This window comes from Lactuca sativa, chromosome 7 (assembly GCF_002870075.4).
Source record: "Lactuca sativa cultivar Salinas chromosome 7, Lsat_Salinas_v11, whole genome shotgun sequence".
Classification (NCBI taxonomy): Eukaryota; Viridiplantae; Streptophyta; class Magnoliopsida; order Asterales; family Asteraceae; genus Lactuca; species Lactuca sativa.
In genome coordinates this window covers 25,908,992-25,935,827 of record NC_056629.2, presented here as the reverse complement: position 1 = coordinate 25,935,827, position 26,836 = coordinate 25,908,992, and the positions used below count along the sequence as shown (strand labels likewise).

At 42.0% G+C, this 26,836-nt stretch overlaps 1 protein-coding gene across 1 annotated transcript; it reads left to right on the top strand.

The window, feature by feature from the left end:
- The first annotated feature begins 22,740 nt into the window (after window positions 1-22,740).
- Window positions 22,741-25,705, top strand: LOC111906803 (sugar carrier protein C). The gene is made up of 4 exons (XM_023902587.3): window positions 22,741-23,055; window positions 23,182-23,504; window positions 24,158-24,787; window positions 25,042-25,705. Exons 1-4 carry the CDS (start codon window positions 22,920-22,922, stop codon window positions 25,516-25,518), a joined length of 1,566 nt encoding a protein of 521 aa, XP_023758355.1. The 5' UTR covers window positions 22,741-22,919; the 3' UTR covers window positions 25,519-25,705.
- Window positions 25,706-26,836: the final 1,131 nt, after the last annotated feature.

The following is a 26,836-nucleotide window of genomic DNA, read 5'->3' as shown; positions in this document are numbered from 1 at the left end:
TTTATATAAAATACTTCGTATTATTGTATTAGAAGAAATAACTACACACTCACTTGATCAGAAGACGATCCGACAGCACTACGGCTTATAGAAGTAGTAATCCACAGCAGATCTGGAAGATCTCCTCGAAAATCAAACTTCTCGCGGGCAGAGCTTCGACTCGGAAACCGCGCTTCTCGGGATCTTCGGGGTCTCGGGACTTGCCTCGGGGCTAGAGTATAATACCGGGGCTTCGGGGTAGCTTCGGCACGAAAAACGATGCAAAAGACTAGAGAGAAGAGAAGAAAATGAACAAGAAATGAGGCTGCCTTCGGATCCTTTATATAGAGGCTGGAGCCTCGGAGTACGCGGGGCGTACAGGCGTACGCAGCGCGTACAACGTCCGAAATCGTCATTGCATGCGTCATCCGAAGTGTCGACACTATCGGAGTTACGCGATAGCGTAACCTCGTACGCGGGGCGTACTCCGGATTACACCGGTGACACGGCTTCGGATAATACTTTCGATTTATAATTAAATTTAATTACTAAATGATTAATAAACTTCGGAAATTCATAACTTCTTCATACGAACTCCATTTTCGACGTTCTTTATATCCACGGAAAGGTGAGACCACGCTCTACGACTTTCGTTTAGACTCCGTCGGCTAATTTTGACTTTATTTTTATTAATTATTTTTAATAGGCCGGGACAGAAACTTTCGTTATAAATTCATAACTTCTTCGTTTGACGTCCGTTCTCGCCTAACTTTTTATCGCTTCGATACCAACAATGAGATCTTCGATTCTCATTTAGATTACTTCGGCTAACAATCGCTCGATCTCAATTCGAGTATAACAGGCTGTATACCGCTAAGCCGGAACTTCGATAAATCATAACTTCCTCATACGAAGTCAGATTTGGGCGTTCTATATATATTCGGAAACCTCGTTTCGACTACTACAACATTAACCAAAGATATTAAGTTTATTTCACACTTAAATTTTGACGCTTATTTTTATTCTTAATTAATCAGACCACAGAATTAAGCAATTAAGCACAAAACACATAATACTCAAATAATACATTCTTATTATTTCAAAACGGGTTACAAAAGTTAACCTAGACTATTACATTGCTAAAAAATGGCAAGCCCGGAAACACAGGCGTTACAAATTGTGCCCTAGGAGGCTATATCTACAATTTGGAGCTTTGGAGTAGGTTGAAATCGTCTGGATAAGAAGTAGAGTGCATGAACTCGATGAGTTGGATAAGCCAAATCAATGGGTTTCCCCATTTTCTGGTTTCGGCATGAACTCGACGAGTTAGAAAGAAGAATCGATGAGTAGATAGGGTTTTTTCCCGACTTTCTAGACATTGCATGGACTCGCCGAGTTGGATAGCCAACTCAGCGAGTCGACTCTGATTCTCGCGACTCTCTGAGTTCTGAAGGAACTCAACGAGTCTGTAGGTTGCACTCGACGAGTTGGGTCAACATGGACTGTTGACCTTGACCATTGACTTTGACTTTGACCAAGGGTTAACCAGTTTGACTTTTGGGGGTATTTTAGTAAATTAGAAATTTATGGAAGTGGACTTGGTCCTATGGTGGATATAGGTGGTGGAGTTCGTGGCTGTGATTCGGGAGTTTGATCTTATCACTAATGTTCGACATTGTGAGGTGAGTTTTCCTCAGTATACTCAAGGGTCAAAGGCACCAAGGCCGGCCCGTTGGATTGTTATCCTGCTTTGTTATTAGTGAGATCGGTTAGATCAGTATCCTAGTAGATAGGATGTTGCTATGATTAGAGATCTGTAGATCATTTTGACTATCTGTAGACTGATATGTGATTATATGTTATATGCGCACATGTTTGATCGGTAGTTAAGGGTATTCCATCTTGTGGATGATTGGACCCTAATATGTTGTCTCTATAGACTGTTAGTGTAACACCGTTAAAATTTCAAACAATTTTTCAATTTATTTTAATAAAACATTTCACTTCCAAATCATTCAAAAATCAAATATCCAATATCCTCTCAAAATACATAACAAAATCCATATCCTAAGATCTCAAAAAAAAAACATGTCATCTGCAAGTGTGTATTGATCAAGCTGGCGCCTTCCCGCGGTTATCACTGGTACCTGAAACACACATCACACAAACGGTAAGCATAAATGCTTAGTGAGTTCCCCAAAATACCACGTATAACACATACGCCCTTCTAGGCCTTAGGATCTTCCGATCCAAGTGTCTCAAGGGATTTCCATCCCGTAACTTTGTTGACCTTCCGGTCCACATCATCATTCTCATATCATAACATATCACATATAACAAGCATCACATATACATCATAAACATAAGACCTTCCGGTCACATATAATTACCCAATCAGGTACGACATAGTGAGAAAACTCACCTTACTGATGTCGGATAATCACTCGTGCTCGATCTCCCGACCTCTCGTCCTCCTATATCATAAGTGCATCTCTAATTAATACTTTTCCTGACTTATTTTGTCTAACACTAACAAGTCAACACTAGTCAACCTTGGTCAACGACCAACGGTCAACCTTGACCCGACCCGTCGAGTCTTGCACAGACTTGTCGAGTCCATACGTGAATTCATTTCCTCTGAATCCCTTCTGACTCACCGAGTCACTCACCCAACTCGGAGTGTCATCAACTAGTCTGAGACACGGGACAACCCGCCCCGACTCGTCGAGTCTGATCCTGGACTTGGCGAGTTCATTCCATACACATCCTCAAACAACTTCCTGAGGTCAGATCTAGTCCTCTAACCTATAGATCTATCATTCCCAATCCAAATAACCACGTAAAGTTTCTATCTTGATGCACACACAACATCTATTTGGTCATATATGATGATTTAGCCCCAAATACCATAACCCAAGGTCATAACCTCTATTGCTCTTCATAAAGCTTAATGAGTAAGGCTCTCTGGACCTCTATGGATCTAGATCCAAAGCCTCATCACCAAGAGGGACTATTTGGTCATCAAATCTAACCAACAAAGGGTCTAAGAAACCCTAAATCCCTATGATCATCATAAGAACAGAAGGAGAGTCGAATTACTACCTCAAATGTGATGATCTAAGCTTCAAATCCACAGAATAGCAACCTCCTTTGTTTCCCCTTGACTTGGATCTCCTTCTTCTTGCTAAACAGCACCACAAAAGTCAATAATGGCTTCCTTTCTCTCCCAAATCGCTCAAACACTCTAGGGTTTCTCTCTGAGAACAGGTAGCCGCAAATGGAGGCCATAAGGGCCTTTAAATAGGTCCCAAACCAAAGAAATTAGGGTTTCTTTCGCCAGCTCGGACTCGGAAAGTCACTCCCCCAGACTCGTTGAGTCCCCTCATTAAACACATAATCCAATCGCGACCAGACTCAACGAGTCTAAGCACCAACTCGTCGAGTCACCCAAAAGAAATGAAGAAATTACAATATAATTAATATACCTGGGAAACCGGGTGTTACAATTCTCCCCCACTAGAATCAGAATTCGCCCTCGAAGTCTCGCTTGGCAAATAACTCGGGGTACTGCTCACGCATTTCTAACTCTGGTTCCCAAGTCAGCTCGGACCCCTTCCGATGTTGCCACTAGACCTGAACCAATGATACCTCCTTGTTCCTCAGAATTTTGATCCTCCTGTCCCGAATCGCGATCGGTCTCTCAATGTAGTTCAGGCTCGCATCCACCTGAATATTCTCCAAAGGAACCACGGCCGATTCGTCGACGATACACTTTCTCAACTGAGATACGTGGAAGGTATCATGAATCTGACTCAACTCTGCAGGTAGCTCCAAACGATATGCTACCCTGCCTACCCTAGCGGTCACCCGGTAGGGACCAATATACCGTGGCCCCAACTTGCCTCTTTTCCTGAACCGAATCACACCTTTCCAAGGTGAGACTTTCAGGAGAACAAAGTCACCCACCTGGAACTCAAGCTCTGACCATTGTCTATCCGCATAACTTTTCTAACGGCTCTGGGCTGTCAATAACCTCTGCCTGACCTGCTGAATCTGCTTGGTCGTCTGAAGCACAATCTTTGTACTACCCATCACACGCTGCCTTACCTCTCCCCAGAAAATGGGGGTTCGACACCTCCTCCCATACAACAACTCAAAGGGTGGCATACCAATGCTTGAATGATGGTTGTTGTTGTAGGAAAACTCTGCCAAGGGCAAGTACGTGTCCCAACTCCTGCCGAAATCCAATACACATGCTCGGAGCATGTCCTCGAGCGTCTGAATCGTCCGCTCACTCTGCCCATCAATTTGTGGGTGGTATGTGGTACTAAAATACAGCCTCATACCCAATTCCTCATGAAATTTCCTCCAAAATCTAGAAGTGAAACGCACATCTCGATCTGAGACAATCGAGATCGGCACCCCATGCCGCGATACCACCTCCCTCACGTATATCTCTGCCAACTTCTCCGCGGAAGAGATCTCACTAATAGCAAGGAAATGAGCGCTCTTTGTCAACCTGTCCACAATCACCCAAATTGCATCGACGCCTCTCGCAGTCCTCGGCAATTTGGTGATGAAATCCATGGTAATCTGTTCTCATTTCCACTCGGGAATCTCTAACGGCTGCAGCTTACCATGTGGACACTGGTGCTCGGCCTTAATCCTGTGATAGGCCAGACATCTCTCTACAAACCATGCAACATCCCACTTGATACAGGGCCACCAATACTCCCTTTTTAGGTCCAAATACATCTTAGTGGCCCCAGGATGGATCGAGAACTTCAATCGATGAGCCTTTTCCATCAAAATGGTACACGTCCCTCCCACAAACGGTACCCATGTACGACCCTGAAATTTCATAAGTCCTCGACTATCAGTAATGAACTCTGACACCTGCCCGATCACCCGCACCCTTTTGCAGTTCTCCGGTCTCACGGCCTCCGCCTGGACCCCTCAAATGGTATCCAACACCGGAGTCATCACCATCAATCTCATACAAACGTCTCGATTCGAGGCGCTCTCTGCCCTACGGCTCAAGGCATCGGCTACAACATTAGCCTTGCCCGGATGGTACAGGATCTCACAATCATAATCCTTTACTACATCCAACAATCTCCTCTGCCGCATGTTCAGATTGGGCTGATCCATCAAATACTTCAAACTCTTGTGGTCCGTGTATATGGTACACCGAACCCCATACAGATAGTGGCGCCAGATCTTGAGGGCGAACACTACCACCCCCAACTCCAGATCATGAGTGGGATACCTCACCTCATGAGGCTTCAGCTGCCTCGATGCATACGCTATCACATGCCCCCTCTGCATAAGCACCGCACCTAACCCTGATATCGATGCATCGCAATAAACCACAAAATCATCAACTCCCTCTGGAAGGGATAACACCGGGGGTTCACATAGCTTTTGGCGAAGAGTCTCAAACGAGGTTTGCTGCTCTGGACCCCATGAAAAAGCAACACCCTTCCGAGTCAACCTAGTGAGTGACACTGCAATCTTGGAGAAATCCTGAATGAATCTTCGATAATAACCGGCCAACCCCAAAAAACTCCTGATCTCGGAGGCAGACTTCGGTACCTCCCAGCTCATCACCGCCTCAATCTTAGCCGGATCGAACAAAATCCCATTCTGGTTAACGAGATGCCCCAGGAACTGGACCCCACGTAACCAGAAATCACACTTGGAGAATTTGGCATAAAGCCTCTTCGATCTCAACACCTCAAGAACCTCTCTCAAGTGTTCCTCATGCTGCTCTCGAGATCTAGAATATACCAAGATATCATCAATGAACACAATCACCGATCGATCCAACATCGGCCTACATACTCTGTTCGTGAGATCCATGAATACTGCTGACACATTGGTGAGCTTAAAAGGCATCACCACGAACTCATAGTGTCCATAACGTGTCCTGAATGTCGTCTTCTGGATATCCTCATCGCGCACCCTCATCTGATGATATTCTGACCTCAAATCAATCTTGGAGAACCAAGATGCCCCTGCAGCTGATTAAACAAATCATCAATCCTTGGTAACGGATAATGGTTCTTAACCGTTAACTTGTTCAACTCCCGGTACTCGATACACATCCGGTGTGAACCACTTCTTCTTAACGAAGAGAATCGGCGCTCCCCAAGGCGAGCTGCTCAAACGAATGAACCCTTTCCCTAACAGCTCCTGCAGCTGTGAGAATAACTCCTGCATCTCTGGTGGTGCTAGGCGATAAGGCGCCTTAGCGATAGGCGCTACCCCGGGAATCAAATCGATGCGAAACTCCACCTGCCTCTCGGGAGGCACACCCGACAACTCCTCGGGAAATACATCCGGGAACTCACGCACTATCGGGACATCATCAACTGAACTTGGCCTCCTAGTGGCCTCCTGCGCATCCATCACATAAGCTACGAATCCCTTACAGCCTTGCTGCAAACTCTGCCTCGCTTTGGCAGCCGAACAGAATGTTGACCCACTACGAGTTCCCTCACCATAAACCGTCAACACTCCCCCACTAGGATTTTGGATAGTCACCAGCTGCTGCTCGTAGTCTATCACTTCCCCAACACGGCTCATCCAATCCATGCCCACGATAACGCACACATCCCCCATCGCAATCGGAACCAGATCTATCGGAAAACCAACGCCGAAGATCTCTAGCACACACCCCTAAATCCCATCCGTGGCATACACTGCTCGTTCGTCAACTATAGAAACACGCAGAGGTCGACTCAACACCTCTCGCTGGGTACTGATGTGTCTACAGAATGCTAATGACACAAACGACCGACTCGTACCCGAGTCAAATAACACCAAAGCAGGTACAAAATTCACAAGAAAAGTACCTACGCATAACATAATATAAACACAAAATCTCGTAACAGCATAAATAAACATGAACATAATACATACCAGCCACAACGACGGGTGCTGCACGGACCTCCTCCGCTGTCAGCTGGAACGCTCTTCCTCGCGCCTTTGGCGCCTCGACTTTCACCGGCCGACCCTCAATGGCTCTCGCAGTAGCAGGGGTAGATCCCTGAGAGGCTCCCTGCAACTGTGGACACTCCGCCTTGCGGTGTCCAGTCTGGTTGCAATGAAAGAAAACCATGAATACCCTGCTTGAGGGTCAAGAACTCCTGAGCCAAACACTCTCGTTCCACCGGGGGAATGTACTCATCACGAAACATAGCGGTGAACCTCTCCTAGGTCACCGCAGCAAGCTCTACTGGAGAAAAATGCGTTGTCACGAACTTCCACCAATCCTTCGCCCCCAAGCGAAGCTAGTTCAGCACGAACCGAACTCTCAGATGCTCTAGACATGAACATGTGTAAAAACACCCCTCGATGTCTGAGATCCTAATCATCATGGCTATCGGATCCTGAGTCCCATCAAACTCTGGTGGCTTCGTGTTGCTGAACTCCCGGTACAACAATGAGTCACCCCCTTACGGCCTGGCAGCAGCAACGGCCGCAGTGTCTGCAGCATCAGTAAGAGCAACATATCGCTCATCAAAGGCCTCAATCAGGGTGTTCTTGATAGACCCGAACATCTCTGGAATCTCAGCTCGAGTGACAACAGCCACCTCATCATGAATCATCTGGCGGAGCTCCTCGTCGCTCACACCTCTCTCGCGGGTCTCTGGTCTATGACGCGTCCCAACCATGATGTCTCTGAAATACAACATAAAAATATCAGAGACTTGCTCGAGTGTACTCACACTCGATAACCCAACCCTACTCGATTCCTAGAATCCGAAGGTTTCCTACTTGGGCTGCACACCGATCCGGTGTTTCCAGTAGTACGGGCCCAATACTACCTTCCACACCGTATTAGTATTCATCTCAAGTCATCCTCCAAGGATCCCAAGTCCCATGTGCTCTATCTCTTTCCACATGTAAAATAACCTTCGGTAGGCTCTCATTGCACCTCACTGCTACCTACTCACTCTAAAGCATCTCATGGCAGTAGAAATCTTCCTAGGCTAAGGCATCACAAATCAGGCCACTCTAGTCCTAATATGAATACCTAGCCTATTCTAGCATGCATAACACATTTCAACACATCTCATAACACCAAATGTAAGGGTATTTTGGGAAATCACCGTTCGGGCGCTGGCTGATTGTACATACTGGTTTCTCGCGTATCTTCCAAATTCTTTTACTCTTTTTAGAAAAATTGTTTATTTATTGAATTTTTTTCTCAAATCCTCAGTTTGAGTTCAAATACACCCGAAGGTGAATCCGAATCCCTCAAACCAAGGCTCTGATACCAATTTGTAACACCGTTAAAATTTCAAACAATTTTTCAATTTATTTTAATAAAACATTTCACTTCCAAATCATTCAAAAATCAAATATCCAATATCCTCTCAAAATACATCACAAAATCCATATCCCAAGATCTAAAAAAACATGTCATCTGCAAGTGTGTACTGATCAAGCTGGCGCCTTCCCGCGATCATCACTGGTACCTGAAACACACATCACACAAACAGTAAGCATAAATGCTTAGTGAGTTGAAACATCCCAAAAATACGACCCGAAAAATTCATTTTTAATATAACCAAAAATCATAAAACTGAGTATCATATAATAAAACCATACGCTACGTATCTCAAACCATACTAAAATACTGTGAGAAAGCTGTGTCACAATTGTATCAAAACATATCTAGGAAAATTGTATCAACTCCAGGAAAAAAACTAAAGCTGTGGTGTGTGCGATGCCATCATCCCGAGCTCTTCCCTTTACTTGCAGAAGTACCTGAAACCAAAAACTGAAACCGTAAGCACGAAGCTTAGTGAGCTCCCCCAAACTACCACATACCACACAATAACAAATAAAGCACATATTGGGCCTTGCCCACTGCATCAGACCGAAGTCTGGAACTAGCTGCATCGAAACGAAGTCCGGAACTGACTCGAACCTTGTCCCCTGCATCCGACCGGAGTCCGGAACTAACTGCATCGGACTGAAGTCCGGAACTGACTGCATCGGACCGAAGTCCGGAACTAGCAGCATCGGACCGAAGTCCGGAACTGACTGGGACCTTGTCCCCTGCATCGGACCGGAGTCCGGAACTAACTGCATCGGACCGAAGTCCGGGACTGTCTGAACATAGCATATCATAAACACGTATTTGCTAACATAACACATATACTGCATCGGGCCGAAGTCCGGAACACATAACACAAAACATGCTTGAATCACTAAGACATCAAGCACTCTAACTACTGCATCGGACTAAAGTCCGGAACTACTGCTAACTAAACGGGCCGACATTGTGGCCGTAGACCCGTTCCTACTGAAAGGAAACTCACCTCGTGAACTGGCTGCTGTGTGTATGGCTCTGGAAGCTATCTGTTGCTGCTCCGGTATCTCCCCGACTACAATTCCATAAACACACTCAATCAAGTACTAATCACTGCATTGGGGTAAAATGACTCTTTTACCCCTGGTCAAAGTCAACTCTCCCGGTCAAAGTCAACCTACAGTTGACCTGACTCGCCGAGTTGGGCCGCCAACTCGCCGAGTCTCTATTCTCACTTCTCAACCCTACTCGTGGCTACTCGTCGAGTATGGCATCAACTCGACGAGTTCCCTTTCGATTCTAAAACTCAGGAAATCTGCATCTGACTCGCCGAGTCATATGAACAACTCGACGAGTTGTTCTTGAGCTAAGAAGATTGTCTTGGACTTGCCGAGTTGTATGAACAACTCGTCGAGTCCCTCCATCACCGAGTCTGACCTGACTCGCCGAGTTGGGCCGCCAACTCGCCGAGTCTCTATTCTCACTTCTCAACCCTACTCGTGGCTACTCGTCGAGTATGGCATCAACTCGACGAGTTCCCTTTCGATTCTAAAACTCAGGAAATCTGCATCTGACTCGTCGAGTCATATGAACAACTCGACGAGTTGTTCTTGAGCTAAGAAGATTGTCTTGGACTTGCCGAGTTGTATGAACAACTCGTCGAGTCCCTCCATCACCGAGTCTGACCTCCAACTCACTGAGTCCACTCTACTACTCACTGGTCCCCACTCGTCATCACTCAAAAGGGGAAAAATCGGGGACTCGCGACTCGACTCGCCGAGTCGCATGCATGCAGCTACTCTAAACTCAATTCTGCTTGAATCCAGCGTATAAAACTTATAGATCTGGGCTCCCTTAGCTCGATTAACACGTAAAGATTCTATCTTTACGTGCCCATAAGCATCCATGAAGATTATAAGGCTCAAAAAGCATAAAAAAGGCTAGATCTAGGGTTCTCATGCAAAGCAACTTCAAAAAAGCAATAGATCCGGGCTCTATAACTCCTAAATGAACAGATCTAGGGATATCTCGACCTATTAAGGCATCCATACAACTATAAGGTTTGGAAAATACATCAAACTAGCCCTAGAAGTGTTCTAATGGAGGTTTTAAGCATAAAACAGAAGGAATCCGAGAAATACCTCAATGAACTCTGATTTTGACCTTGGATCTTTGCTCTACAACTTTTCTCTTTGGTTCTTTCTTCTTTTTCTTCTTCAAACCTTCAAGATTCCACACAAAAACACTTTAATCAATCAACAGATGGATTAGGGTTTCTCACAGCTCTCTGAGGGTGAAGGAGGCGAGTTTTGGGGCACATAACATTGCTTAAATAGTGAGCAACCCGGGGATTTAGGGTTTCTTCCTGGCAGGCAAACTCGTCGAGTCCCGAATATGGACTCGCCGAGTCGCCAACTTACACGTGCTCGAAATCCCGTCCCTACTCGACGACTCAAGCTATAGACTCGTCGAGTCCCTCTTGAAAACTTCTAAATAAATATCATGGAAGCAACATACCAGAGACGGGTCATTACAATTCTCCCCCACTTGACTCAGACTTCGTCCTCGAAGTCTGCTACGGCTGAATCTGCAAATAACTCTGGGTAGTGCTCTCTCATCTCCTCCTCAGCCTCCCACGTCCACTCAGACCCCTTCCGGTGCTGCCACTGCACCTTCACTAACTGAATTACCTTGTTCCTCAAGGTCTTTGTCTTCCAGTCCAGAATCGCGATCGGCCTCTCAATATAATTCAGGCTGCTATCAACCTGAATATCTTCTAAGGGAACAACTGCTGACTCATCCACCAAACACTTCCTCAACTGAGACACATGGAAATTGTTGTGGATCTGGCTAAGCTCTGCTGGGAGATCCAACCGATAAGCAACCCGACCCACTCGGGCCAAAACCCTGAAAGGACCAATGAACCTGGGACCCAACTTTCCCCTCTTCCGAAACCTGATGACACCCTTCCAAGGTGAGACCTTCAGAAGGACCATATCGCCCACCCGGAACTCCAAGTCTGAACGCCACCTGTCGGCGTAGCTCTTCTGCCGACTCTGTGCAGTCTGCAGTCTACTACGAACTTGATGAATCAACTCGGTCGTCTTGAGCACCACCTCTATGCTCCCAATGACCCACTGACCGACCTCGCCCCAACAAATCGGGGTCCTACACTTCCTCCCATAAAGCATCTCAAAGGGAGGTCGATCAATGCTCGCATGATAACTGTTGTTATACGAAAATTCCGCTAACGGAAGATACGTATCCCAACTGCCACCGAAGTCTAGGACACATGCCCGGAGCATGTCCTCGAGAGTCTGAATCGTCCTCTCGCTCTGCCCGTCCGTCTGAGGGTGGAAAGCGGTGCTGAAATGGAGACGAGTACCCATCTCGTCGTGAAACCGCTTCCAGAATCTGGATATAAAACGGACTTCTCGGTCTGACACCACCGATACCGGCACTCCATGACGTTCCACTACCTCCCTCACATAGATATCGGCTAACTTTTCTGCTGATATGCTCTCCTAGATCGGTATGAAATGAGCACTCTTCGTCAACCGATCCACGATTACCCAAATCGAATCTACCCCACGTGCGGTCCTGGGAAGCTTGGTGATAAAATCCATGGTGATGTCCTCCCATTTCCACACGGGAATGTCTAACGGTTGCATCTTGCCATGAGGCCTCTGGTGTTCTGCCTTGACCTTCCTGCAGGTCAGGCACCTCTCTACATACCATGTGACATCCCGCTTCATGCAGGGCCACCAGTAATCGGGTCAAAGATCTCTATACATCTTCGTCGCCCCTGGGTGGATAGAAAATCGAGACTTATGAGCCTCGTCCATCAACACTTGCCGTACTCCGCCCTAGTACGATACCCATACTCTCCCATGAAGGGTCAACAACCCCCGACTATCATAATCAAACGAAGCTACTCGGACCACTATCCTCTCACACTTCTGTCTCTCCTCCTTGAGGCCCTCAACCTGAGCCTCCCTGATCCATTCCAACAACGGAGTAATCACTGTCATCCTCAGACATAAGTCTCTGATAGGGGCTGCTGACGCCTTGCGGCTTAGGGCGTCGGCCACTACGTTGGCCTTCCCTGGATGGTAAAGGATTTCACAATCATAATCCTTCAGCACATCCAACCACCTCCTCATTCTCATGTTCAGATTCGTCTGATCCATTAGGTACCTCAAACTCTTGTAATCCGTTTAGATGGTACAACGGACCCCATAAAGGTAATGTCTCCAAATCTTGAGAGCAAACACAACCAACCCTAGCTCTAAATCATGGGTAGGATAGTTAGCCTCGTGAGGCTTCAACTGTCTCGAGGCGTAAGCTATCACATGGCCTCGCTGCATACTGCTCCCATACCTGTGATTGAGGCATCATAGTAGACTACAAAATCCTCTACTCCCTCTGGCAGGGTAAGGATCGGAGCCTCACACAACCTCCACCTGAGGGTCTCAAATGCTGCCTGCTGCTCAGGCCCCCAACAAAACACCACCGACTTCTTGGTCAGTCGGGTGAGTGGTACTGCTATCTTGGAGAAATCCTGAATGAATCTCCGGTAATACCCTGCCAACCCTAGGAAGCTCCGAATCTCGGATGGAGACTTCGGGACCTCCAACTGCATCACGGCCTCTATCTTGGCCGGATCTACTAAAATGCCTCTCTGGTTGACGAGGTGTCCAAGGAACTGCACCTCGTGCAACCAGAACTCGCACTTGGAGAACTTTGCGAAAAGTCTCTTCCTCCTCAGAACTTCTAGCACCTTTCTCAGGTGCTCCTCATGTTGCTCCTGCGTCTTGGAATACACCAAGATATCATCTATGAATACTATTACAGATCGGTCCAGCATCGGCCTGCACACACGGTTCATGAGGTCCATGAACGCGGCTGGAGCGTTGGTGAGCCCAAATGGCATCACCACAAACTCATAATGACCATACCTGGTCCTGAAAGCAGTCTTCTGCAAATCCTCATCTCTGACTCGCATCTGATGATACCCAGAACGTAAATCGATCTTGGAAAACCAAGACGCTCCCTGAAGCTGGTCAAACAAATCATCTATCCTCGGGAGTGGGTAATGGTTCTTCACCGTTACCTTATTCAACTCCCGGTAATCTATACACATACGGTGCGACCCATCCTTTTTCTTCACAAACAAAATCGGAGCTCCCCAAGGAGAACTACTCGGTCTGATGAAACCCTTGTCTAGCAGCTCCTGCAACTGCATAGACAACTCCCGCATCTCAGGGGGAGCTAACTGATACGGGGCCTTAGCTATCGGTGCCGCACCCGGAATCAGATCAATCCCGAACTCTACCTGTCTCTCTGGAGGTATTCCAGGAAAATCCTCTGGGAATACATCAGGGTAGTCTCGCACTACCGGAACATCATCTACTGCCACCTTACCCTTCTCCCGGGCATCCAAAACATAAGCTACATATCCGGCGCAACCCTGCTGAAAATAGTGCCTCGCTCTCGCGGCTGAACAAAAAGCTGGTCCGCGCTGTGGCCTCTCGCCCTGAATCACTAACTCTCCCCCACTGGGAGTGCGAACTCTCACTAGCTGCAACTCACAATCAATCACCGCCCCATTGGGACTCAACCAATCCATACCTACTATGACCTTATTCCCTCGCAGGGGAATAGGGACCAAGTCCACCGAAAACTGCTCGTCGAACAACTGAAGAGAACATCCTCTATGCACTCTGGCAACCCTCACGGTCCTGTCATCTACTATCTCAACCTCTAGTGGACAATCCAGCTCCCCTGGAGCTCTACTAAATCTCTTGCTAAGTGCTAGCGATACAAACGATCGGGTAGCCCCCGAATCAAATAATACTGTAGAAGAAATGCCGTTCACAGAGAACGACCCCGTCACCACATCAGGAGTCGCTCGTGCCTCCTCTGCTGTCATCTGAAAAGCTCTACTCTTCGCCACTGGTGCCTCGGCTCGGCCCTGCCGGCCATCTGTAATCCTCAAAGTAGCAGGGGCAGGTGCAGCCACCTTCCCTGCTGCAGCTAAACTCAGACACTGGGACTTTTTATGTCCCCTCTGATTGCACTGAAAGCAAATTAGATCTGATGTTGCAATGGCGGTAACAGGGGCCGTACAATCCTTGCTCAAATGCCCAGTCCGACCACACTTGTAGCAGCCGGAACTCCCTGCCTTGCACACCCCATCGTGCAATCTCCCACACTTGCCACATCGACCGTGGCTCTGCTGACTCCTGGATCTGTGATCTGAAACCTTGGGCTTTTTGCCCGAACTACCTGTACCCGAAACCGCCTCCGGTTTCCTCTTCTTCTCCATCTCAAGGTCAATCTCCCTCTCCCGAGCCCTAGCAATCATGTCATCCAGCATTTTACAGCTGGACCGGCTCACAAACTGGCGGATATCGCTCCGCAACATCTCATGATAACGGGCCTTCTTCATCTCCTCATCGGCTGCATACTGAGGAATGAGAAGAGCCCTCTCCCTGAACTTGGCGCTGATCTCCGCCACGATCTCTGTAGTCTAGGTGAGGTCCTGAAACTCTCTAGCTAACTGCTGCACCTCAATAACCAGTGAAAACTCCGCCCTGAACCTGGTAGAGAAATCAGCCCAGGTCATGGCATCTAGTGCTGCATCATCTCCAATGGTATGTCCGACCTCTTCCCACCAATCACGTGCCCTGTCCTTCAGAAGACAGGATGCCAATCTAACCTTGTCCCCCTCGGGACACCTGCTCGTGCGGAAAGCGTTGGCCACATCCGCCAACCATCTAGTACTCGCTATGGGGTCCCGCGCCCCATGATAATCTGGAGCTCCACATGCCCTGAACTCCCTAAAAGTAAGCGTGCGCGACCCCATCATGGCCGCCACCTCGGCACGGAAGGTGCCCAATCTCTCATCCATCAGCTCTAGGATACCCTCCTTGATCGAACCGAAGATCACAGGAGTCTGCTCCAGTATGATACGAGTAATCTTTGAAGAAAGAAACTCTCTGGTCTGCTCATCCATACGCTCGGCCCCCGAGCCTGATCCCGATCCCTCCCCGGCACCGGTACTGCCGTCTGCTAGCCTCGGACGCAAAACCACCATTCCGAAACACATCAAGGCAACATCAGAAAACTGAAATATCTCAAGGGATCATTGATACTACTACTAGCTTCCTGGTCTTGCCTCAGCCTTCCTTGATTCGAGTACGGATCCTCTGCTTTCAGTAGTACGGGCCCATACTACCTTCCACATCTATCCGTACTTTCCTCAAGAACTGCCTTGGCTCCACCAAGTCACTACTACTACTACTGATCTCTGCTACTCTCATCCTAGGCTTGCCCTAGGGAAATCTCTGACTCCACTCAAACCAGTCCTCAGCTGCTGAATGCCTCCTTATAATGCTAATTAGCCATCACCTGAATACCATCACATGTGATGAGGCTCAGATAATCCTTCGAGTAAAAAGCTCGTCCCTACAACGGTTGGACTCAAACAAGAGTTGCGCAATAGGGCCAAATCCAACACTCTGAGATTATTCAACCCTGATCACATGTGACGTGACGTATTCACCTAATGGCTAACTCCCATCACTCGGAGTCCCACAAAGCACAAAGCAAGCAGCATTCGGACACAAGAAACTACTCAAGCAATTCTATCCTCGTAACGAGAAAACTGTACTAGCATACAATGCTAAACTTATACTATCAGGCATAACCTAAACAGGCTATCCTACTGCTCTCTACTCAATACTAGCATGCAATTCTCATAAAGGTGAAACACATATAGCAGGCACATAAGGCATCCTCCTAGATCCTTAGTCCTATACTAGCATGCTGTTCTACTGAAACTGAAACTGAAACTGGAACTAAAATTGAAACTGAACTAATAAACTTGGATGGGTAATTTGGGAGTACTTACTTGAGCTCGGCTGATCGCATGCACCACACCCTTATCTCGTTTAAAAATTCTTTTCTTTCTAAGTGCTTTTTAAAATTCTTTCGAAAACATTTTCCTTTTGAAAATCTTTTTATTTTTCCCTTAGTTTGAGTTCAGATACACCCGAAAGTGCATCCGAATCGCTCAAACCAAGGCTCTGATACCAAATTGAAACAACCCAAAAATACGACCCGAAAATTTCATTTTTAATATAACCAAAAGTCATAAAACTGAGTATCATATAATAAAACCATATGCTACGTATCTCAAACCATACTAAAATACTGTGAGAAAGCTGTGTCACAACTGTATCAAAACAAATCTAAGAAAACTGTATCAACTCCCAGGACAAAAACTGAAGCTGTGGTGTGTGCGATGCCATCATCCCGAGCTCTTCCCTTTATTTATGGAAGTACCTGAAACCAAAAACTGAAACCGTAAGCACGAAGCTTAGTGAGCTCCCCTAAACTACCACATACCACACAATGACAAATAAAGCACATACTAGGCCTTGCCCATTGCATCGGACTGAAGTCCGGAACTAGCTGCATCAGACCGAAGTCCGGAACTGACTGCATCGGACCGAAGTCCGGAACTAGCTGCATCAGACCGAAGTCCGGAACTGACTGGGACCTTGTCCCCTGCATCGGACCGAAGTCCGGAACTGTCTGAACATAGCATAACATAAACACGTATTTGCTAACATAACACATATACTGCATCGGACCGAAGTCCGGAACACATAACACAAAACATGCTTGAATCACAAAGACATCAAGCACTCTAACTACTGCATCTGACTGAAATCCGGAACTACTGCTAACTAAACGGGCCGGCATTGTGGCCGTAGACCCGTTCCTACTGAAAGGAAACTCACCTCGTGAACTGGCTGCTGTGTGTATGGATCTGGAAGCTATCTGCTGCTGCTCCGGTATCTCCCCGGCTACAATTCCATAAACACACTCAATCAAATACTAATCACTGCATTGGGGTAAAATGACTCTTTTACCCCTGGTTAAAGTCAACTCTCCCGGTCAAAGTCAACCTACAGTTGACCTGACTCGCCGAGTTGGGCCGCCAACTCGCCGAGTCTCTATTCTCACTTCTCAACCCTACTCGTGGCTACTCGTCGAGTATGGCATCAACTCGACGAGTTCCCTTTTGATTCTAAAACTCAGGCAATCTGCATCCGACTCGCCGAGTCGTATGAACAACTCGACGAGTGGTTCTTCGAGCTAAGAAGATTGCCTTGGACTCACCGAGTTGTATGAACAACTCGTCGAGTCCCTCCATTACTGAGTCTGACCTCTAACTCACGGAGTCCACTCTACTACTTACTGGTCCCCACCTGCATGCAACTACTCTAGACTCGATTATGCTTGAATCCAGCATATAAAACTTATAGATCTGGGCTCCCTTAGCTCGATTAGCACGTAAAGATTCTATCTTTACGTGCCCATAAGCATCCATGAAGATAATAAGGCTCAAAAAGCATAATAAAGGCTAGATCTAGGGTTCTCATGCAAAGCATCTTCAAAAAGGCAATAGATCCGGGCTCTACAACTCCTAAATGAACAAATCTAGGGATATCTCGACCTATTAAGGCATCCCTAAAAGTATTAGGTTTGGAAAATACATCAAACTAGCCCTAGAAGTGTTCTAATGGAGGTTTAAAGCATAAAACAGAAGGAATCCGAGAAATACCTCAATGAACTCTAACTTTGGCCTTGGATCTTTGCTCTACTCTTCCTCCTTTTGGTCCTTTCTTCTTTTTCTTCTTCAATCCTTCAAGAATCCACACAAAAATACTTAGATCATACAAGGAATGGTTTAGGGTTTCTCACAAGCTCTCTGAGGGTGAAGGAGGCGAGTTTGGGGCACATAACATTGCTTAAATAGTGAGCAACCCGGGGATTTAGGGTTTCTTCCTGGCAAGCAGACTCGCCGAGTCGCCGACTTACACGTGCTCGAAATCCCGTCCCTATTCGACGAGTCGGGCTATAGACTCGTCGAGTCCCTCTTGAAAACTTCTAAATAAATAAATATAATGGAAACAACATACCAGAGACGGTTCGTTACAATATATATATATATATATATATATATATATATATATATATATATATATATATATACACACACACACACATCTTAACACATATTGAACCATATCCGATTCGCACGTTGTATATCATCAAATATATCTAACACGTATTTCGGACAATAACAAATACTTCACATACATATGTGTATTTCATACTTTAATCAATTCTTGTATTAAAATCACGTTCCTAAAAGGGACTATACACATGATACCTTATCGAATGAACACATAATTCAAAAATACATAATCCGTACTCCCGGATCTAAAATTAACCTCTTGATCTGATTCCTACTCTCGGATCTAAAACTAATCTCTTAATCTGATCCATACTCTCGGATCTAAAACTAATCTCTTGATCTGATCCATACTCTCGGGTCTAAAACTAACCTCCTGATCTGATCCATACATCCAGATCTAAAACAAGTTTATCTCTTTATCCTTTTATCTCATGGTCCAACCCATATTTTATCACCTCCATCAACCTCATCTACTCATGTTCTACCCAATATATTTTTATATACAAATTACATATATAGTTTAACTCATTAAAACTTATATAATTCATCCATTCCACAATCATCTCAAATAAACAACAATATATTATCCACATAGCACGTATTTCATAGCAAATACTTAATATTTATGTGTTAGAAGAAAGTGACCACACACTCACACATATAAACAACAATATACTTAATACATTCAAACAATACTTGTATTATTATCCTGTTTATGAAAGGGACTATACACTCACTTGATCAGAAGATGATCGGACAGCACTACGGCTTGTAGAAGTAGTATTCTTCGGTGAAACCGGGATCACTTCACACACCGGGTTTCTCGCGGGCAGAGCTTCGGCTCGGAAACTCTTTTCTTCTAGGGATCTTCGGGCTTCGGGACTTGCTTCGGGTATCGGGGTTGATACCGGGGCTTTGGGGGGTTAAAATAGGGCTTAGAGGGTGTATCGGGAGTGGGAGTGAAGGGATGGAGCAACCGTAGTCGGCTGGCCCTTCAAATCTATTTATAGGGCAAATTTGGCCCTTGCCACGTCGTGACACCCCTTTTCCACGTCATGGGCTTGGTCGTCATTGCATGCGTCATCACAAGTTGCATCTGGGGGACTCCCGGAGGTGTCAGGAGACTTGCCACGTCGTGGCAATGCTTGCCACGTCGTGGTCTCTGACAGTTTTGGGGTTTCGCGCCCCAAACTTCAGAAATTCATAACTTTCGCATACAAACTCAGTTTTCGACGTTCTTTATATCGACGCGAAGGTGAGATTATGCTCTACAACTCTCGTTTAGACTCCATTGGCTAATTTTGACTTTATTTTTAATATATTATAATTATATTACTTATATATTATTTTTAGTAGGTCGGGACAGGAAAACTCCGTTATAAACTCATAACTCCATCATCTGAACTCCGTTTTCGTCTGTCTTTTTATCGTTGGACTAATATCGATGAGATATTCAATTCTCATTTAGATTGTTTTGGATAAATATCGCTCTAACGTAAATTCACTATTTACGTCACGTTCTGTCGTGCCGGTTCTGTCGCGAAACTTCGACAGGTCATAACTTCTTTGTTATAACTCGGATGTTGGCGTTCTTTATATGCACGGAAACCTTGTAACATATACTACGACTTGGTTAAGATTAATCCTTCTAAATAATCTTCCATCAAAAAGTCATTTTTGATGCTTATCGTCTCTAAATTAACTAGCCCGGATCTACGGGCGTTACATTATGACATGAAATTAAATTTGAAAAATCAGTTTTTTCAATACTTGCAAACGTTAAAAAACAACAGACTTCTTATTGCAGACTACAGAAATTTGTTTCACCTCTTCTGCTGCAGAGGATTACAGATATGATCCGCAAACTGCAAACATTTTAACTTAAGAAAACAAACAACACCTAAAAGCCTTGTAAGAATTTATTATTATTTTAGCGGAGATATAAGAATCTACTGTAATTTGGTACTAAAATGGTCGTGTACAATTTATATAAATTTTTTCTCAATGAAGCAAATAAATTATTTGATTTGGTGGTATATATATATATATATATATATATATATATATATATATATATATATATATATATATATATAGAGAGAGAGAGAGAGAGAGAGAGAGAGAGAGAGGTAAGTTCAAATGTTTCTCACATCTATTGTGTGCTAGAATGCACCATTAGGAATTTGGTATTAATTATATGTATATTAAATGTTATCCATACTTATAACTCATTTTTATGGAAACTAATTAAATTCGTCATTAATGTCAACAATAATATTCATTCAGAATAAATTCATATCTAGAAGAATGAGAGTGTATTCTAAGTGATTGAGTCTTGAAACAAAGTACGAACTCATATATAAAAACCTACATGCAAATTCATTCTGAAAGAATGTTATTGTTGGCATTAACGACGAATTTAATTAGTTTCCATAAAAAGAAAATTAAAATTATGGATATCATTTAATATACGTATAATTATGGAAATCATTTAATATCTATAACTATTTAATTAAATAATTATTTAATTTATTAAATTTCGATTGGTGCATTCTAGCACACAATAAATGTAAAAAACAAAATAACCTTTTTCTCTCTCTCTCTCTCTCTCTCTATATATATATATATATATATATATATATATATATATATATATATATATATATATATATATATATATATATATATATATATATATATATCTCCCTACCTAATAAAAGAGTAGCAAATTTGCCACGTGTTAGTCAATTAGAGCTTGAAATTAATTATTTGCCACTTGTCAGTCTTTGGTTTTTTCTCATTAATTACATTTCTACTAATTCACTCATCCCTTTTACACAGATGAAATACGTCAGCAAAAAATTGATTTGTAATATTAATTGCCTAATTTATTACAATAACCCTTAATCAATAAATGTAATTTCAAACAATAATAATAATAACAATAATAATAGTTAATATAACAATAATAAATAGATAAATAAATCTTAATTTTTGTAATCTTTTAATTTCGTTCAAATATAATGAATTTCGGTTTACCCTTGATAATAATGTAATTATTGGAAAAGGGGCTGGTTCGTTTGTAAATTTGCAATATACGATTTTCTTTTTGCTTTTTATTTATTTTAATGTTTCCAGTAAAAAAACAAATAATATTATAAATCATTATCTTACCAAATAAAATATTTAATGTTATGTATACAAAAATATATATAATTACAAAATATATATCTTAATTAATAATTTATTTACAATAATTGATTAGTAATTATAAGTTTTTTTTATAAATATTTAATTTATTTTATAACCGTGGTTCCCACGGGTTATAACCTACTATACTAATAAAAGAGTAGCTCTTTTGCCATATGTCATCATATTAGAGATTTTAATTAATGTGTTGTCACTTGTCAATCTATTAGTTTTCCATTTTAAATTTATTAGACCTCCTCATTAATGTGATTCTATTTTAAATTTTAAATTATTGTTTTCATTAATTCACAAATAAAAATAATATATATTAAAAATTAATTTTATATATTTATTTGAATCAATGATTATAATTTCACATAACTAATAAAAAATATCTCTTAAATTAATAATTTATTTAAAATAACTTATTAATAATTTTTAGTTTTTACTATAAAAGTTTGATTAATTTTATAACCGTGGTTCCCATGGATTATAAACTAATATATATATATATATATATATATATATATATATATATATATATATATATATATATATATATATATATATATATATATATATATATATATATAATTTGGTAACAATTTAATTCACATATGAATAATTTTGTTATGGAGCTATTTTGAAAATAATATTAGTTAATATTTTGTATTTACATGTATGGTACTATAAGTAATGTCTTCGTTTATAAGAAAAATACAATATTACATAAAAGTCATTAGATTTTGGGTAACTCTTATACAAGTAATTTTATTATTATTTTTTTTCAATTTCGATATTTAGAATATGAAGTCACCAAAATGTTATGTGATCATGGACTTCCAAAATGTTACGTCATCATGGACTTTAAGTATGTAATAAACGGAGTTGACTGGTAAAATAATAAGAATTATAACAAATTAGAAAATAAAGTGTCTTATTTAAAACAATAAAAAATACAATTTAGCAAACTAGCAACAAACTATAATTTAACAATTAGGATAATTTGAAATTGACAAAACTAGTTGTCAAAAAATATTTAAACTGATTCAAAACTCGTTATTTCGAGATTTTATAAAAAGAGGGTTAAAACGTCAAGCAACGTTTGGAAAAGTGGTATAAAACACAACATATTAAACTTGGATAAGATCAATATAATCTCCAACGATACAAATTATTATTATTATTTTGAGTTTGACAACTACGGAAATCATAATTACATGATTTACCACAGAGAGAAATTTCTATAAATACTCCTACTCGCCGTTGCTATACAATCCTCCATTTCTTCTTCGTTTTCAACCCTTTCATACGTTCTCTTCTTCACCACATTCATTTAGCACAGTTTCAAACAAATTATTAGTCACCATTATGGCCGGCGGTTATGTGCCGACCGCTCCCGGCGGTGATAAAGGTTACCCCGGGAACCTCACTCTTTATGTCACCTTTACTTGCGTTGTTGCGGCCATGGGTGGTCTCATTTTCGGTTATGATATCGGAATCTCCGGTAATATTATGCTCTTCCATTTCAGTTTCTTGATTTTCCGATCATGTTATATGATCTTTTTCTTTTGTCTTTATTGTGTTTTAAGATCTTCATCATCTTATGATCTCCGGTTTTTCTTATGATTAGGTGGTGTGACGGCGATGGATCCATTTCTGAAGAAGTTCTTCCCGTCGGTGTACAGGAAACAGTCCGCTGATACGTCGACGAACCAGTACTGCAAGTTTGATAGTCAGACGTTGACTATGTTTACGTCGTCGTTGTATCTAGCGGCGCTGCTGTCGTCGTTGGTGGCGTCGACGGTGACCCGAAAGCTTGGCCGGAAACTTTCAATGCTGTTCGGTGGTATCCTTTTCTGTGCCGGCGCTTTGATCAACGGTTTTGCTCAAGCCGTTTGGATGCTTATCGTTGGTCGGATCCTCCTCGGATTTGGCATCGGGTTTGCCAATCAGGTAATTCTTTTCAAAATTAATTTTTTTCTTTTCATATTCAAAAAAAATTCTTTGTTATTCTAATTTTTATAAATCATGAGATCTAAAATATACTTTTAGAAACTTTCTGCTTACTAATTATACTCTAAAATGACCATTTTAAAACATTTAATATATATTATTTTGATGATATAAAACAAATGTCATAAATGAAAATAGAAATTATAAAACAAAAATTTTGAGTAAAAATGAAAATTTAATAAGTATTTATTATTTACTGACACAAGTGTTTAACTTTTTTTACCAACCTCACAAGTTGGTTTTGAAACAGATATTTTTTTATTTGTTTTGCGTTGTTTTTGGTGTTAGTTTCAACTTGTTTCGAAAACAATTAGTAACTTAATCAATTAAAAATTATAAAAAATAAAGACCTTTTTTGTTTTTTCATTGCACATGTTGTCACTTTGTTTGTTTTCAAATGTTTCATAACTAAAACGCTTTGCTTGTGATTGCAACCCCTACAAAGCTTGACTTTCACAATGACACCCCCTAAATTTAAAAAAGAAAAAAAAAATCTCACTATCACAAACAATAATATTCTTACATTTCATTATAATCCAAAAATATCCATCATTATTTATCTTTATTCATAATCTTTTTCTTTGTATATACAGTCTGTGCCACTATACCTTTCGGAAATGGCACCATACAAATATCGTGGGTCCCTCAACATAGGTTTCCAATTGTCAATCACAATTGGAATCTTAGTGGCCAATGTTTTGAACTACTTCTTCAACAAACTTGATGGGAATCTAGGATGGAGGTTGAGTCTCGGGGGAGCAGTGGTCCCCGCCCTGATTATCACAGTGGGATCACTCATCCTCCCCGAGACCCCAAACTCCATGATCGAAAGAGGTCAAACTGATGAAGCGAGAACAAAGCTTCGCAGGATCCGAGGGGTTGATAATGTTGATGCGGAGTTCAATGATTTGGTTCATGCAAGTGAAGAATCGAGGAAAATCGAACATCCATGGAGAAATTTGTTGCAAAAAAAGTATAGACCACAATTGACAATGGCAATATTGATCCCGTTTTTCCAACAACTTACGGGGATTAATGTGATCATGTTTTACGCTCCGGTTTTGTTCAAAACAATCGGTTTTGGTGGTGATGCTTCGCTTATGTCGGCTGTGATTACCGGATCTGTAAATGTTCTTGCAACTTGTGTTTCGATTTACGGTGTTGATAAATGGGGACGAAGGTTTCTTTTCCTTGAAGGAGGCATTCAAATGCTCATTTGTCAGGTATAATTAACATTCTCTTGTTATAGATTACATATGAATGTTTTTTTGACTTAATGCATAAAGTCATGAAATAAGAGTTTTCTCCACTAAGTTCGGACTTTTTAAACTTTATCAAGACAAGACGTTATCATAATGGCGTCTCAATATGTGTCGAGATGTACTACACAGTTGTATTGCACAACTTTGGAGTACATCTTGAGATGACAATGTGTCATTAAGCTGACAATCCTTTTTTTTTTTGATGGAATTAATAGGTTGCAGTTGCGGTCTTCATAGGGATCAAATTTGGAGTAAATGGAGATCCGGGTGATTTGCCAAAGTGGTATGCCATCGTGGTTGTTCTCTTCATATGCATATATGTTGCAGGGTTCGCATGGTCATGGGGCCCACTAGGGTGGCTCGTACCTAGTGAAATCTTTCCACTTGAGATCCGATCAGCCGCCCAAAGTATCAATGTGTCGGTTAACATGATATTCACCTTCATAATTGCTCAAGTGTTCTTAACCATGCTTTGCCATCTTAAATTCGGGCTTTTCCTCTTCTTTGCATTTTGGGTTGTTATCATGACGATTTTCGTGTATGTGTTCTTGCCTGAAACAAAGAACATTCCTATTGAAGAAATGGTGATTGTGTGGAAGAAGCATTGGTTTTGGAAAAGATTTATGGTGGATGTTGATCACCCTAATGGACTCGAACTAAACAAAGGAAGCGATGGGGTTAAGAAAGTATAACTTTTATCAAATTTAGTAGTGATTTATATCTTATGTATTGATAGTTGTATGTTTTAAAGTACCACTCCACAAAAGAGTAAATATGAATTGGTTTATGGGTATCAAAGGATGTAATTTGGGATTGTTCTACTGGAAACTATAATATTTTCTTGTCAGTTCATTGATGAATCGAATTTGTGTTGTTATATGTTTGGTCTAATCACTCATGTTTAATTACTTTGATGGGTGGTTTGAGTTGTTCTATTAGGTTAGTCTGTGGCTTGGTAAGGGATATATTTGGCATGCTCGGCGAATACCAGCCGAGGCCTCGGCAATTCGGCAGAGAGTTACCGATGAGACACAGAAAACCCAATTTCAATTTTTTCACCATTTATTATTCAAATAGCATTTTCAAAAAAATACAATCTTTCTCAAAGAAAACCCAATTTCATTTTTTTTTAGAATTTCAAATTTTAAACATTCAATCTTCAACTATAAATACTTCCATCTTTATTCACTATTCACCACATTCAAATCTCCTTAATCTAATTCTCTTAGCTTTCTTAGCTTTCCATATTTTTCTATACCCAATCACTAAAGCTGGCTATTGTTTGGTCTACTGAAGAAGAGATCTTACTTGTTCATGGATTGATGTAGCAGATGATCCAACCCACAACGACAACCCTACGACTACTTTTTGGAGGAGAATTGCCAACATATACAACCGCCAAGCCCTTCAACCTCGAAGAAAAGATGTAATCTAGGCCAAATGGTGAAACTCACACACACTCGCAACTCGGTTTACCATTGTGTTTTGTACGGTGATGCATGAAGCCGGAAATGGTGAAAACAAAAATACTTTGTTAGAGAATGTTTTTGAGGCTTACCGTGTTGAAACTGACAAAGATTTTTTAAACTGACAAAGATTTCATGCTTATTGAGTTGTGGCAAATTGTGAGGCAGAGCCCCAAATGACGTCAAATTTGAAGTTTTTGTCTTCTAATTTCTAGTGGGTTGTATGTTTGAATTTCTAATGTGATCTTTCTGAATTTTTAGTGGTTCTGGGATGTTTTTAATTTCTATGTTTTTAATTTGAATTTCTATGTTTTTTAATGGAATTTAAGCTTTTTAAAAAATAATATGTTTGCAATATTTATTTTTCTAAATTAATTTTCAAAAAAATATATTCAACATGGCAAGTGTGGCAACCCACACCGTGCAAATAACAAGTTTGCGTTAAAGTGTGGCAAAAATATATGACACATACGCGGATCATGACAAGTGTGACACAACACCACTAGTCTTATAGCAAACATATGATGTCTCTAGGATACTTATA

Excerpts from the sequence above, each read along its gene's own strand:
- LOC111906803 (XM_023902587.3), top strand. The coding sequence starts at position 22,920 with ATGGCCGGCGGTTATGTGCCGACCGCTCCCGGCGGTGATAAAGGTTAC. Across the intron at positions 23,505-24,157 it reads GCATCGGGTTTGCCAATCAG|TCTGTGCCACTATACCTTTC; the intron begins GTAATTCTTTTC and ends TTGTATATACAG. Across the intron at positions 24,788-25,041 it reads TTCAAATGCTCATTTGTCAG|GTTGCAGTTGCGGTCTTCAT; the intron begins GTATAATTAACA and ends TGGAATTAATAG.